Source organism: Schistocerca gregaria, chromosome 3 (genome assembly GCF_023897955.1).
Source record: "Schistocerca gregaria isolate iqSchGreg1 chromosome 3, iqSchGreg1.2, whole genome shotgun sequence".
Taxonomy (NCBI): domain Eukaryota; kingdom Metazoa; phylum Arthropoda; class Insecta; order Orthoptera; family Acrididae; genus Schistocerca; species Schistocerca gregaria.
Genome location: NC_064922.1, coordinates 78,951,822 through 78,968,702, shown reverse-complemented (window position 1 = coordinate 78,968,702; position 16,881 = coordinate 78,951,822). Strand labels below are relative to the sequence as shown.

The 16,881-nt window shown below is 44.9% G+C and overlaps 1 protein-coding gene across 1 annotated transcript in view; it reads left to right on the top strand.

Annotated features, from left to right (window-relative positions):
* The first annotated feature begins 585 nt into the window (after nucleotides 1–585).
* The window catches only part of LOC126354205 (trypsin-4-like), a 75,157-nt gene continuing 58,861 nt past the window's right edge, over nucleotides 586–16,881 (top strand). Inside the window, exons 1-2 of the mRNA XM_050003662.1 lie at nucleotides 586–678; nucleotides 781–1,074. Coding sequence (XP_049859619.1) covers nucleotides 586–678; nucleotides 781–1,074 — 387 coding nt within the window. The remainder of the gene's footprint in view (nucleotides 679–780; nucleotides 1,075–16,881) is intronic.

The following is a 16,881-nucleotide window of genomic DNA, read 5'->3' as shown; positions in this document are numbered from 1 at the left end:
CCGCTACTGTGTCTTAATTTTAAGGGTGCAGAATTCGCCACATTGAGTGCACATATTAACACTATTTACGTGAATCAGATGCAGCACTATTCAATGAATTCTTATCAAGTGGTGGGTAGGAATTACGAATCCAAATCTCTATTAAAAAACGAAAAATAGGAGAGAGAGAAAGAAAAGGAAAGAAATTTTGAAAATACTCAGCATTTAGCCATGTTTACACGTCAATATATGATAGGAATGTAAATTGATATATCCTAAATCATTTCATTTGTGGAACCGAAAAATAACTACCTAACCGAGCGAGCTTTGTCCCACTGGCACGCTGTACTTGAAAGTAAAAGCACTCTATGACTGAGGTTCCTCGTTTAATGCCATTGAAACCCATCCCCACAGGCTCGGAAATTGTAGGGCATAAAGTTTTAAACTGAAAGTACAAGCAGTAAAAGTCAAGTCTTGCGGCACGGCACTTTATAGCGCAGCCAGAGAAATATAAATCTTTCACAGAGATGTGCAGCCATTTGGTAACATATTTTCCTAGTAATATGACATAAAGCGATAGTGAAGGGAGAAGCAGATCCGGAGACAATGGGAGGTAAAAGCTTACGGCCGGCAGACGAGCGCTGGCCTGCCCCCGAGATGCGCCGCACCGTGCCGTGCCTGGCGGCCGCCGCCGCCGCCGCGCTCTGCTTCGCCGCCTCCGCCGCCCCCGCCGCCCCCGCCGCCCCCGGCGCGCCGAGGCACTGGGCGCCCGCGCGCCGCCGCCGGCTGGTGGGGGGCGAGGAGGCGGACGTGGCGGCGGTGCCGTGGGTGGCGGCGCTACACCACCGCCGCCAGCACCTGTGCGCCGGCTCCATCGTGGGCGCGCGCTTCGTGCTGACGTCGGCGCAGTGCGCGCAGCGGTCGTCGCCCGGCAGCCTGGCGGTGCGCGTCGGCTCGTCGCTGCGCGGGTCGGGCGGCCAGGTGTGCCACGCGGCCGACATCACCTCCCACGAGAGCTACCGGCCCTGGTCCTGGGACTACGACATCTCCGTCGTGCGGCTCGACGCCGACATCGCGTTCGACAACAACAAGAAGGTACTCCTCCGTCACCTTTCCCGGTGCTCAAACTGTCTACTTTTAGAGGAGACTCGGACGCGTATCCTTTTCTCGATTCCTTCCGCTCTGGCGATATGGCACGGGGCACAGTAAGGTCGCCAGAATGCACCGATGCACCGGACGTACTGGAACTCCACCGACAAACGTTCGGATGTCGTTCGTAGATACCTTCTGTATATTTAGGTATAAATGTCTCCGGCAGCACGTTACAGTGTAACAATACGAGACTTACCTGAAAATTTCAGTGAATGCTCTCAAAAAATAAAGGAAACAAGAATCGCAAATAAAATACATTTCTTGGCCTTAGAGGTAATCACATTATCTGTGACACAGTTCTAACATTAGTCGAAAGGCTGTTGGAAATTATCAGTAAATACTTCTTGGGGATCCCTTAATGCACAGTGGCTACACATCGTCAGATATCCGCATCGTTACAGGAGGTGAGACCTGGTTCTACCGGAAAGGGACTGTCAGTCAGTGGCATAGTACTCATCTGGCAGAAATTCGTGTAGGATCGAGCCCTTGCAGTCGAAAAAGGCGGTCAACGTCGTCTTAATCTTGGATTTTTTTCAGTTTTTTTTTTTTTTTGGGGGGGGGGGGATCAGGGATGATAATGAAAACTATGTTGCTGACTCTGACTCGGTCTACAGATCGTGTTAGTAGCATCAGTTAACATTTCCTCTATGTAGCAGATATCTGACAACATGTTACCACAACACGTCGAGCAGTTTCACCAGAAGCATTTAGTGACAGTACCCAACAGCTTTTCAACTAATTTCAGATGCCTGATGTGCGTTTTAGTTAATAATGATTACTTTGAATGACGGTAAAGGTCTATTGTTTGTAACTCTTGTTTTCATTATTATTGCGACCATCCACCGAACATTTCAGATACACCTTGTATAATACGATTCGTTCAATTTGTTACTTCTGTCAAATTAGTTTCTGTGAAATTGCTTTCACAAAATGTACAGCAAAAGAAAAAAAAGATTAATGCAACATCACACACAAGGAAACAAAATTAATTTGACCTCATCTTTTAAGCAGAAAAAAGCGCACCAGCAGTTATCGCCTCGGTAACCCGTCTAGTGTTAAAATTTGGGTCATAATTCTTAGAGTGCTCAGTCACGAGCTTCAGAACGTACACATTCCAAAAACGTCCACGCCCTGCTGTGATTCACACTTCCCCATGGCAGCTGCTTGCTGCCTGAGCATCAAGGACTGTACAGTGGAGTGAGTAAGAGGTTTGTGGGATCCTATTTCGACATTGCCAATATAATCTCTTTGCTTTCAACATTTTTATGCTAAAATTCAAAAATGCAGCCTAAATAAGTGAAAAGAATGAGAGCCTCATTAAAGAAGTAACATAGTGCTATTAAGATCACTGTAGTGCGACTTTTTCTTTGGATTTTAAAGTTGGCACTGTTAAAGTGAAGCGCATTTTCAGGGTCACAATCTTCAACGTTGTTGGCATTATTAAGCTGTAAATCGAAAATTATTACAATCATTTCATTATATTTCGTGGACTGCTTAGATATATCCTTCTTACTCGTAATTTGAGGCATATACATATTTGCGGTTTGTCGATACGAATATTTTCTTAAAATGATATTCAAAACATATGTTCATTAGATTGACGTATTACATACTCAAATTACTTAGTATTTTTCACACAAAATAATATGTCTTCTCGAACAAGGTTCAAAACGGATTAACCACATGTGTCCACTGCCCGTTCTCTTCCCTTGCCTTCAACAACCCATAAACTGTACACTACTTTGCACTTGGGCTTTAGGTAGCTGCAGTGGGGCAGAACGACTGACGTGCAACTGGCGCACGTGAAATTTTAAATGCTGTGCTTTCAGAAGGTCACAACCGCTTACTGTCTGAATCGTGACCTGTATCTCCAATCTTTTTCCGAATACACCTCTTTTACTTGTGATATTCGAACAGTTTATCCGCTATTACAGGCTGAAATTCATTGGAAAACTCAGTCTTTCTCTTCTCACATTCTCTCTACCGACTCCAGATTCTCATGTAATTCTTTCTTCTATTCCTTCTCCCACTACCACATTCCAGTCTCTTGTGATGTTTAGATATCATCACCTTTCACATACTGAATTACCCTTCCGATATCGTGAAATATTTTCTCTACCTCTTCATCTTCTACTTGTGACGTCGGCATGTATATCTAAAGTGTTATTGTTGGCGTTGGTTTGTTATCGATTATGATGAGTACAATCCTATCACATGCTATCTCTAAATTAATTGTCTGCCCTACTTTACTATTCATAAACAATCTTACTCCTGTTGCACCATTTTCTGCTGCTGTTGATACCCGTAGATGTCATAAAAATGTTGTTGTTGTCCTTGTTGTTGTCTTCAGTCCAGAGAGTGATTTGATCCAGCTCTCCATGCTGCCTGCCCTCGGGAAAAATAACGGCTGTAATTTCCCCTTGCTTTCAGTCATTCGCAGTACCAGCACACCAAGCAGCATAAAAATCTATGCATTTAAATATATATGTATGTATGTACATATGTATATATGTATATTATCTATCCCCTCGTAAACCAGTGGACCGATTTCAACGTGACTTGGAACACATATCATTCTCTACTTGCCTGGAAAGGAGATGGTTGTGAAAAAGAAGTGTAGCCCACGACGCGCAAATATTCAGACTTTATTCATCCATTATTTGAGACTGACAACACTTAGTTTCATACGACAGACTTAACACATAATTTCATACCTTTACAAAACTTTTTCTCGTTAACGAAATGTTGAAAGAAAAAACTTTATCGTTAATACATTGTCACTGTTCATGCCTGCAAAACTGTCGCATGATCCATGCCGTTTAAATTTATTATTTCTTTGATACTAACTCTGTTCGCAACATATCAAGCAGGTAGTATCCAAATACGCCGCTGAAGCTACCTACAAAATTATATTATTACATGAAGGATATCTGAGGTATGGCCTCATAAACAATGAGCTGGGAGAAAAGAAAACTGTAGAGATACGAATGAGGTACGTGTACAAATCTGTGCAAAATATGTTAAATATGTGTGGAATATATGTGACAAGTGCACATATGGCCAAAGCCGCTGTAAAAACTTGGTATACATATTACTTATGGTATCTGAAAAGAAATACTGTGGGATACAAACTGTCAACCTACTGGGGTGGGGGTGATAATGTGGAGAGAGAATGGGGTTGGAGGAACAAACAGACAGAGAGAGAGGGTGAAGGACGGTATTGACACAGATATGGTGAAAGTGGAGGTGGACAGAGGTAGGAGTGGATGGGAAATGGACTCAGAGAGGGAAGAGGAGGGGATGTAGAGGGGGAAACAGATGGGGTGAGAAAGAATTAGATGGGGCAAAAGAGGGTGGAAAGGAGATTGACAAAGGGGGAGGGAGCATTGGACAGAAGGGGTTGGAGCTGGTGGACAGAGAGGGAGTGGGGAGGAGTAGATGGACAGAGAGAGGGCAAGAGGAGGTGCACTGCTAGAACTGCATACCTGAGTAGTTCGGCTATTTACCCTACAGAAGGGTCCAGAAGAATGATTACTCTCTTTGATAGTCAATATTAATGGAACAACATGACATTCCGTTACAATTCTTGTTCAAGGGGAAAGTTATTCTTTCAAAGTGATTCCCATCAACAGCCAAATAACGTCGATGCCACTGAACTGTTTCCTGAACTACGGCTGTCAGTGTTGCCAGTGACGAGCGCACAGGACGCCTCGACGGTTTCTTGTAGCTACTTCAGTGTAGCTGGCTTCTGTTAGTACACCTCATTTTTCAAGGCACCCTGTAGGTCAAGAGGTGTGAGGTCTGGAGACTGGTGGGTAGTCAACAGCTCCTCTTCGACCTATCCATCTTCCAGGTTGATTTTAGTGCAATAGGCTCTGACATCTCTGTGGTAGTAAGGTGGAGCGCCATCTAGTTGTAGATAAAATCTTTCATTTCCAAACACCTCTCGGATGGTAGGTAGTACCGATGTTTGCAGCATATGAAGATGCAGCACACCACCTGGAAAATTAACATGTTTGTCCACGTGAATGTGAGGTTTTTCAGGAGCACACTTTATTCATTTATTGCGGTTTCCAATACCGATCAGTTCGAATTGTGCTTCGTAAGGCCAGATAGCCATCCCAGAAAACCGTTCATCAACGCACAGCGTGCCCGCGAACCACTATTAGTACTGCATCCTTCGATCCTGGCCGTCTTCGTTCATACCGTGCAGCTGTCTTGGAATGTGTACACTTTCCACTTTGCATCCTTCATAATTCGTCCTGTACTTGATCAGCTTACCTCCCTTTCAAGTTTTTGAGCTGTTCTAGTAAAATGTTGCAATACAGTAGTTCTGGAAGTTGGACTTGATGTTTTTGATCTGCCAGACCATCCTTTCCTTACGCACACCCCGAACAGTACCGTTGTCCTCAAGTTTATACCGAATATGATAAATTGTTGTACGTGTGGTGGCTGAGCTTCTTACAAATTACGCCATTACTGTTGCATCTCCATCATGATTTCGTACTTTCAGTACTACTTTAATACGACATTGCGTTTCTCAAACGATAGTCTTACTTTGAGCAGCGAACGTTCGAGGAGTTCGTAACGCGTGCTCCATTCTCTGTCACCGCCTGCCATCATGGCATGGGATCTGAAGATGACCGCTAAGTGACTGAAACCGATAACCACAAAAATAAAGGTTTCTTGCAGTTGAGACTTTATATTCAGTTTAAAGTACTAATAAAACTGCTGTCCTCCTCGAGAAATGTTCTCAAGAACTGCAATCTTACTTCATTCACTGCTGCATTGTCTTCGAGCTTTTGGAGCCGAAGGCCCACTTGTATAGCCTTGATGACTGCACGACACAAAGCTTTACGCCTCGCCTGGGCCCGTCAGCACCGACAATAGCATTTTGATGACTGGAAACATGATGCCTGGTCGGACGAGTCTCGTTTCAAATTGTATCGAGCATATGGACGTGTATGTGTATGGAGACAACCTCATAAATCCATGGAACTTGCATGTCAGCAGGGACTGTTCAAGCTGGTGGAGACTCTGTAATGGTGTCGGGCATGTACAGTTAGAGTGATATGGGACTCCTGATACGTCTAGGTATGATTCTGACAGGTGAGACGTGCGTAAGCATCCGGTCTGATCATCCGCATTCATTCACGTCCATTGTGCATTCCGACGGACTTGGGCAATTCCAGCAGGACAAAGTGACACCACACACGTTCAGAATTGCTAAAGAGTAGCTCCAGGAACACTCGTCTGAGTTTAAACACTCCCCAGACACGAGCATTATTGAGCATACCTCGGATGCCTTCAGAAGAGATCTCCACCCCCTCGTACTCTTACGGATTTATGGACAGCCCTGCAGGATTCATGGTGTCAGTTCCCTCCAGCACTATTTCAGACGTTAGTCGAGTCCATACCCTGTCCTGCTGCGGCACTTCTGTGTGCTCCCGGGGGCCCTACACGATTTTAGGCAGATGTACCAGATTCTTTGGCTCCTCAGTGTACAATGTATGTACCGCTACTGTTGTTACAAAATTTGAGAAGTGGTGGAGCACAAGATCGAAATATGAACGGCTGGAGTTCGGGTAACTGACTGTACCGTTTTCAGAGGATCTGACCTGGCACTTGCCTTAAGCGATTTAGGGAAATCACGGTAAACCTACACCGGTTGACGTTTTCGCTTAAGATTTGTTGTGCTGTTGCTGATACTGAAGTGACAGTCGCTGTTGTCAAAGTTCAAGAAACTTTGGATCCATTGTACCAGCACTGAGTCTCAAGGTATCAATAAAATAAGGGAAGTTCTGGTTGCCACTATTCTTTCATAACTTGTACGAAAGCATACACCATACAAAGAGCAGGCGTTTAGTTACATACTGAACGAAAACCGAACAGTCTCAAAACAATATGACAACACATTAAGAACACTTCAAATGGCAAAGAACAAGTGCTGCAACTGTGTGGAGACTGGCTCTTCTACGCCCATCCGACGTGATGCACAAGTCCCACAGTATTAGTGCATTTTGTTAGTGCAGGTTGCCTACATTAGGGGCAGGTAAGCAGGAGCAAACCTATTGCGCTCCTTCGATTGACAGATCATTAACCTATTGTTCTCCTAAAGTCTTTCGTTTTGATTGACAGGTCCTTAACCTATTGTTGCCCCATCCCTCACCCTCCTCTCTTACACCTAACCCTCCTTCCCTCCATCTCGCCAAAACAAGCACACTTTTGGTATGAAGGGGTTATTTCAACAGTGGTACAAGTCCATTTTTATTCATTTTTAGATATAGTGTCCTAAAGTTAAATGAGCGCTGACAAATGTGCAGTTCAGATACCAGAAATATTCAAGCATATGGCTTCTTGCTAGAGATAAACCTTTTCTTTCTGTTTGCTTGGATCATTAATTTCAGAAGCATTCTAGGCAGAAAAGTGGAGGTAATGGACTTCTACCACTATTGAAATAAGTCCTTCATATGTTTCATTGACAACTAAATGAAATTGATCAATTAATTAGCCCCTCTCCCTCTAGTAACCCCTCTTCCCTCCCCTCCCCCTCCCAGAAATTGGTGGGGATAAGACACAGTTGATCAGCCATTTGGAGGGAATTCGATTGCAGTCTACGAAATATTGTTTAAACAATTTAGACTATGGATGGAATATTGTATAATTATTTATAGTAGTGTATGGAATATATTTTATTTATCTTGCTAAAGAATTTGTCAAGAAATTAATCATAACATATGGAATATTGTTTAAACAATTCAGAGAATGTGTGGAATATTGTTTACTTAAACAATTTATAGGATTATAAGCAGCATATGAAATACAGTTTATTTATTTATTTAAAGAATTTTTCAGGAAATCGATCATGACCCACCTCTCCACCACGCCTTCGCCCTCGCTGGTAGAGGTACAGGTTCACTTTCTGGTCTGAGTTATTCGAATAGCCCCATGTCACATTTTGTTGACTAATTAAATTCATCAATTAACTAACATGTCCCTCTCTGGTGAAACACCAATATGTCCCCCCTCTACCCACCCCACACCTACCAGGAAACTGGTGGCTCTGAGGTGGACAGGGAGGATCCCATGAATGGAAATTCAAGGGTAAATTGTCTATTTGTCAAAAATTGTGCTTGCAGGGTTCGGATTTCTCTTGCTCATCATTCTTTGCTGTTTCGAAAGATGCAGGTCTTGTAAGAAGTAATTAAATCGGTCACCATTTCTTCACCATGAAAATTACACAGTTAAAAACCTTTCGATAGCGAAGCATGCACCGCCTGCCATCCCCGAACCACTGGATTGCACAGAACACCACCGCAACCGCTGCCAGCAGCCGGGGTGCACGTGCTGTCCCTGAAAAGTGACGACACTGCACTCAGCTGCCAAGCCGTCCTGGGTACCCGTTTGGGGTCTGAAAGCTTGAGGCGGTGGCACCTCTTTCATACTTGACACCAGAGAAATACCTGTCGAATCACTTGCTTACCTAGGCACTGTTGCAGGTGCGATGACACATAGCTTTTGTACCTGCACTCCAGCGAGATGTTCACATAGCGGCTCACCCTCAGCGAGATGTTCGCGTAGCGGCTCTCATTCGCAGGTGCAACTAAAAGGTTGTGAGTGTTACACTGACGTCACATGTCAATGTAAATAACAGCCAAATCTCCCTCTGGACACGCTATAGAAATCTTTTCCAATGCTCCCCAGGAAAACACAGGATGCATTCTTCGTAGTGAACCTAATGGGACAGTCTATCCAATACATATCAGTCCCATCCTGGAAATCCAAAAGTGTCATTGTTGTAGGAGCTTTCGTGATGTCTCAGTTTCTCTGCTTGGAAATTCTTATCCTAAAAGGAACTGTTTACGAAAATAGTCCAGAATAACATCGAATGCATTCTTCCTGATGGTCCTAACGGGACGGCCCGTCCGTCAAGTCACGTACTGAATTTAACTGTGAAACTGTTGCTGCTACCAGAATAGGAACACTGTCTGCCATTATTTTCTATAGTCGCTAGTTTCAGTGGCAAAACTATGTGGTGCGGATCGCCAAGCACGCACCGTGCCGAAGTGCAGCGCAGACGGAGGAAACAACCGCCGTAACGCTGAATATGACTGCAGCTGCAGACGTGCGAGTGAGCCACAGAGAGGCTCTGGAGGATCTGGGTGTTAGGGGTTCGAATCCTACTCCCAGCCCAAACATCGTCATATTCTATCTTCTCAAACTTCTACAGATTATACTCGGGACACAAGCGGTCCCGAACGCAACTCAACGCTAACTGGGTAATAGTTTTCTATTCACCTGCCCAGGGGGAGGTGCGAGCCAAATCGACATTAGCTGGAAGTTTTCTAGGCCTCTCTGAACTGGTGTACAAAGGATGGGCAAGCCCCAGCTAGAAACAGAGGCGTTTGCTGTTTCCGGTCCCGACCTTCTTGCTGGCTGCTGTGCTTTCTACAGCCATCTTCAGACTCACACGCTCACACTAATATTGGGAACCAGACACATATTTATCAATGTAACTACAATTAAAGAGGATTGTTGCTGTAGTCTGACATCGAGAAATGTCACCCCTGGTCCTGGAACGTTTGTTTTCCACTCAGCGCTTCCAGAGGGTACTGCATTGTGCCAAAACTCTCTCAAACAAGTGTTATAAAGCACAGGCGTGATAATTAACAACACTTCCCAAGGACTAAAGAGTTCAAAGACATCGCCAGTGGCGGTTGTTGTGCTGGAATCTATGTCGAAGTCGATAGTGCAACTAGGAAGACAAGAGAATATGCTTTGGCTTGCCGATGAGGTTCGTTTTGTTACAGCTGTATCGCCCGTTCTGTTTGCACACTATAGCAGCTTCGGTTGAGCCGTTGCATTATTATAGTGTGCAAGCGTTTACGAAATGAATCTATCACCCCTTACGTTGGAATATACTCGTCAATGCGTTGAAATCACAAATCAACACGTGAAATTTACCCTTCCCTTATCATCATCATTTATTTAAGACTGATTATGCCTTTCAGCGTTCTGTCTGGAGCATAGCCCCCTTATAAAATTCCTCTATGATCCCCTATTCAGTGCTAACATTGGTGCCTCTTCTGATGTTAAACCTATTACTTCAAAATCATTCTTAACCGAATCCAGGTGCCTTCTCCTTGGTTTATCCCGACTCCTCCTACCCTCTACTGCCGAACCCATGAGTCTCTTGGATATCCTTGCTTCTCCCATGCGTGTAACATGACCCCACCATCTAAGCCTGTTCGCTCTGACTGCTACATCTATAGAGTTCATTCCCAGTTTTCCTTTGATTTCCTCATTGTGGACACCCTCCTGCCACTGTTCCCATCTACTAGTACCTGCAGTCATCCTAGCTACTTTCATATCCGTAACCTCAACGTTGTTGATAAGGTAACCTGAATCCACCCAGCTTTCGCTACCATACAACAAAGTTGGTCGAAAGATTGAACGGTGTACAGATAACAGTCTTGGTACTGACTTCCTTCTTTCAGAAGAGAGTAGATCGTACCTGAGCGCTCACTGCATTAGCTTTGCTACACCTCGCTTCCAGTTCTTTCACTATGTTGCCATCCTGTGAGAATATGCATCCTAAGTATTTGAAACCGTCCACCTGTTCTAACTTTGTTCCTCCTTTTTGCCACTAAATCCGTTTATATTTCTTTCCCACTGACATTACTTTTGTTTTGGAGATGCTGATCTTCATACCATAATCCTTACATTTCTGATCTAGCTCTGAAATATTACTTTGCAAACTTTCAATCGAATATGCCATCACAACTAAGTCATCTGCATATGCAAGACTGCTTATTTTGTGTTCACATATCTTAATCTCACCCCGCCAGTCTATTGTTTTCAACATATGATCCATAAATAATATGAACAACAGTGGAGACAGGTTGCAGTCTTGTCTTACCCCTGAAACTACTCTGAACCATGATCTCAATTTACCGTTAACTCTAACTGCTGCCTGACTATCCATGTAAAGACCTTTAATTGCTTGCAAAAGTTTGCCTCCTATTCCATAATCTCGTAGAACAGACAATAACTTCCTCCTAGGAATCCGGTCATACGTCTTTTCTAGATCTATAAAGCATAGATACAATGCCCAGTTCCATTCATAACACTTCTCCATTATTTGCCGTGAGGTAACGATCTGGTCCTGACAACCTCTAAGAGGCCTAAACCCACACTGATTTTCATCCAATTAGTCCTCAACTAATACTCGCACTTTCCTTTCAACAATACCTGAGAAGATTTTACCCACAACGCTGATTAAAGAGACACCTCTGTAGTTGTTACAATCTTTTCTGTTTCCATGTTTGAAGATTGGTGTGATTACTGTTTTTGTCCAGTCTGATGGAACCTGTCCCGACTCCCAGGCCATTTCAATTATCCTGTGTAGCCATTTAAGACCTGCCATTCCACTGTATTTGATGAGTTCCGACTTAATTTCATCCACCCCAGCTGCTTTATTGTACTGCAATCTATTGACCATTTTCTCCACTTCCTCAAATGTGGTCCTATTTCCATCATCATTGCTATCCCATTCTACCTCGAAATCTGAAACATTACTGATCGTATTTTCACCTACATTGAGCAACTCTTCAAAATATTCCCTCCATCTGCCCAAGGCATCCACAGGATTCACCACCTTCTCTTATGACTAGACATTATTTCTTTCTTTCTTTTTTTTTTTGAGCTGTTGTCTGATTACGTCCTACAAATGTCTGGTGTTATTTTGTAACATAAGCCACGTTCAAGTAGCAGCATAACATTTCTTTCAATTATAGATACGTAATAAAAATTTATGAGACCTTCCCACTCGCCCCAGCTGGGTGTCGTCTTAACACTGCAAAAGAGTCTGCCGCCAACACATACCTGTCGATGGATAAAGGATGTAATTACAATTTAAAAAAGCCCTAGCGTCTTTTCCGTTTACCGATTTCACCACTTCCAAGACACCTTGTCGTATTTTCGATACTTGCAAACCAAGCCAACATACAGTGGTGTCTTTTATATATTTAGACCGCCAAGTCGGGGTTTGTGTCAGTACGTTTCATGAATAGCAACCACCACCCTGGTCACACAAATTTCCCCTGACTAAGAAATCATTGTGAATGCAGTATGTACTAGAGTATGTGCATTCGGAGCATTCGGAACACTTTGGAGCAGGAAGAGGATCATCGCCTGACTCGAATGCGCGGCACCACACACATGTACCGCCATCAGTTTCGGTGTATTGTGTCAGGTGTATAGCTGTAAAGATCAATAGTAATAACGTCTGTTCTGTAGCCAAGTAAGATGCTATTACTTTTAAATGACCTATTTCTTTACTTCATGGTTTCTATAATGATGAGCCGGCCGGAGTGGCCGAGCGGTTCTAGGCGCTACAGTCTGGAACCGCGCGACCGCTACGGTCGCAGGTTCGAATCCTGCCTCGAACATGGATGTGTGTGATGTCCTTCGGTTAGTCAGGTTTAAGTAGTTCTAAGTTCTAGGGGACTGATGACCTAAGCAGTTAAGTCACATAGTGCTCAGAGCCATTTGAACCACATAATGATGAGTGTAGACATAATATTTAAATATATGGCATAACGGAATATGTCGAAATAATAGAGACATTTTCAGCAAGCGCTGCCAAACCAAGGTCTTTTAAGAATGTGAAGTGTGCTAAGACAAGGAGTGCAAAGTGATTAACACATTTCGATGATTTATTTCACTGGGATGATCCTGACATACCCTATAAAAATATGGTGATGTCGCTTTGATTATTCGACCATCATCTACGTGACGGGGAAAGAGGAGATCTTATGGATATGTCAAAACTTCAATTTTGCTGCCATTCAAGGCCTGGAATTCTACGGGAGTCCTGCTCTCTATCGAGTCAAGAAGAAGAAGAAGATGATGATGATGAAGAAGATGTGTGAAAATAGAGTAACTTACGCCATAACGCCCACCCCATTCGGTTCTAATCAAAATTTCACGTAGTTCCCTCATATTCTCCATTGTTTTACTGAAAATTGAATTATCCATTAATTTGTAATGTATGAATGCAGAGTCTCGCGGCGATAACATTGAATAAAATGTTCTCGGGTTTCCAACAGCGTCAATTGGTTAAAACTATTTATGTAAAAATCTTTCTCAAAGTCACACGTCGCAGAAGCTCTGTCTCGTGCTCAAATCAATATTTCCCTTCAACCAGGGGGACTGCTTGAAGGATGTAGTCCGGGTGATTCTAACCAGATCCACACTCAAACTGAGACACTGGTGGAGATTACGATAGTGAATAATGTATCTCCACTTATCCCCCAGCTTTTTCACCAGTTTTGGAGTGGAGCCTGCTTGGGGAACTAGTTAGTCGGGACACAGCGGCAACTTGGCGTGTGCATCATGCAAACTAATAGGGTATGGGAGTCGTGCCTCCGCCACGTTCCCTACGTCAGTCCCCCCATGATTTCTCCACCTACTCCCTTTTATTCGTCTTCGGGCACCCATCGAAGCTCACCAATCGGCAGTGACTGCTGCATGGGGTGCCAGTACGAGTTATTCACGTTCGGGTACATTATGTAACTCGAATCAAGGGATGCGTTGCACATGTCATTCATCCGCGGTTTATTTGCCTTCGTGTGCCTATGGACACATTGGCAAAGTCTCCTACGGATCCCTCGCTCAAAGAAAGGAATCATGTCTGCATTGGTCAATAACTCGATGCTGCCCTTGGTTTTCTTTATCATTGCGACCGAAGACAACCCAGGTGTTGTGTAATAAAAGGTAGGATCCAGAGAATATGTGGTCATGCATAGATTCTGGAATTTTTCGAAAACATCAGTAAGGAATAGCACGTCTGTGCCCATGTAAAGCCATGCATACTCTCCTAATTTTGAGATGTTGAATTCCCACCAGATATTCACAGCATGCTCGTATTCTGGATCCATTAAGGCATCGCCTGTGAGGTTGCTGGAGAATGCAGTTATGTCAGGTAGCCTGGTTTCGTTGAGTTTTGCCATACTATCCACATGCTCATATAGGAAAACCACCTTCCTAGTCTAATAGATTGCTCTTCCAGGGACCTGGTATGTGTCATTAGTCTTATTGAGGAAAGCAAATTCATAAATTTTAAAAATGCTCACCACCATGAGCGATACCTGTTTGTAGCGTACGGCAACTTTGAATGCCTTCTCGCTCTTGTGACCCACTTTAAAGGTGACCCTACAGCCACACGTACCAGTGTTATGGAAAAACATGTGCCATATGTGGCAGTGTACCAAATTTTATTGTCCTATGGTTCCAGTCTTATCCGCTACAAATCGTATGTTGGGGGTAATGCTGTGGTTTGGCTGGTCACTGAGCTCCAAAAACTGTCGCGGTAGGTTGATAAGATTTACAGCAACAATGTTCCTAAGACCAAATCAAAGGAAACTGAAGATTTGTATAATAATGCGGTTGATGTCATATTCGTGAGTTGCCATTAGAAAAGCGGAAACTCCTCCTAGGGACTACTGTCAGCTTACGGGGAAGTTCCGTGGTGCAGCTCACAATACGTGCAGTGTCCAGTACTAGCTACCGAGGCACATACCAGTTTTCTTCCATAATTTAAGAAAGTATGACGCTCAGTTTCTAGTTGAGCACTTGGCTGAGTTTGGTTGGGAGAAAAATCAGGTCAGTGTTCTACCTGACAGCTACAAGAAATACATTTCACTCTCCAAACGAATGACACTATGAATTATGCTCCACTTCCTTGACACGTTACGTTTTATGCAGGGGCAACTTGAGAAACTCATTGAAACTCTACCTCGGGAGGATATGCGTATCACTCGAGCTGCATTTCCCGACGAGGAAACGTTTCAACTTGTGACTAGGAAGGGGGTTTTCCCAAACGAGTATGTGGATAGTATGGCAAAACTCAACGAAACCACACTACCCGACATAAACTATACTTTCCAGCAACCTTACGGGCGGTGCCATAACGCATGCAGAATATGAGCATGCTATGTACACTCCTGGAAATTGAAATAAGAACACCGTGAATTCGTTGTCCCAGGAAGGGGAAACTTTATTGACACATTCCTGGGGTCAGATACATCACATGATCACACTGACAGAACCACAGGCACATAGACACAGGCAACAGAGCATGCACAATGTCGGCACTAGTACAGTGTATATCCACCTTTCGCAGCAATGCAGGCTGCTATTCTCCCATGGAGACGATCGTAGAGATGCTCGATGTAGTCCTGTGGAACGGCTTGCCATGCCATTTCCACCTGGCGCCTCAGTTGGACCAGCGTTCGTGCTGGACGTGCAGACCGCGTGAGACGACGCTTCATCCAGTCCCAAACATTCTCAATGGGGGACAGTTCCGGAGATCTTGCTGGCCATGGTAGTTGACTTACACCTTCTAGAGCACGTTGGGTGGCACGGGATACATGCGGACGTGCATTGACCTGTTGGAACAGCAAGTTCACTTGCCGGTCTAGGAATGGTAGAACGATGGGTTCGATGACGGTTTGGATGTACCGTGTACTATTCAGTGTCCCCTCGACGATCACCAGAGGTGTACGGCTAATGTAGGAGATCGCTCCCCACACCATGATGCCGGGTGTTGGCCCTGTGTGCCTCGGTCGTATGCAGTCCTGATTGTGGCGCTCACCTGCACGGCGCCAAACACGCATACGACCATCATTGGCACCAAGGCAGAAGCGACTCTCATCGCTGAAGACGACACGTCTCCATTCGTCCCTCCATTCACGCCTGTCGCGACACCACTGGAGGCGGGCTGCACGATGTTGGGGCGTGAGCGGAAGACGGCCTAACGGTGTGCGGGACCGTAGCCCAGCTTCATGGAGACGGTTGCGAATGGTCCTCGCCGATACCCCAGGAGCAACAGAGTCCCTAATATGCCGGGAAGTGGCGGTGCGGTCCCCTACGGCACTGCGTAGGATCCTACGGTCTTGGCGTGCATCCGTGCGTCGCTGCGGTCCGGTCCCAGGTCGACGGGCACGTGCACCTTCCGCCGACCACTGGCGACAACATCGATGTACTGTGGAGACCTCACGCCCCACGTGTTGAGCAATTCGGCGGTACGTCCACCCGGCCTCCCGCATGCCCACTATACGCCCTCGCTCAAAGTCCGTCAACTGCACATACGGTTCACGTCCACGCTGTCGCGGCATGCTACCATTGTTAAAGACTGCGATGGAGCTCCGTATGCCACGGCAAACTGGCTGACACTGGCGGCGGCGGTGCACAAATGCTGCGCAGCTAGCGCCATTCGACGGCCAACACCGCGGTTCCTGGTGTGTCCGCTGTGCCGTGCGTGTTATCATTGCTTGTACAGCCCTCTCGCAGTGTCCGGAGCTAGTATGGTGGGTCTGACACACCGGTGTCAATGTGTCCTTTTTTTCATTTCCAGGAGTGTATATCTGCCAGAAATTCAGCACCTCCACTTTAGGAGAGGACGCTCAGCTTTACATGGACACAGAGAAATTCGAAAGTCTATGCATGACCACATATTGTCTGGATTCCACCTTTTATTAAACGGCCCCTGGATTGTCTTTGGGACGCGATGATCAAGAAAATGAAGTGCAGCTTTGAATTATTAACCGAGGCTGCCATGCTTCTTTTATTTGAGCGAAGGATCCGTGGGGGACCTTGTCAATATGTCCATAGGCACGCGAAGACAAGTAACCCGTGGTTGAGTGACATGGTCAGCGCATCCCTTGATTCGAGTTACATAATGTAGCT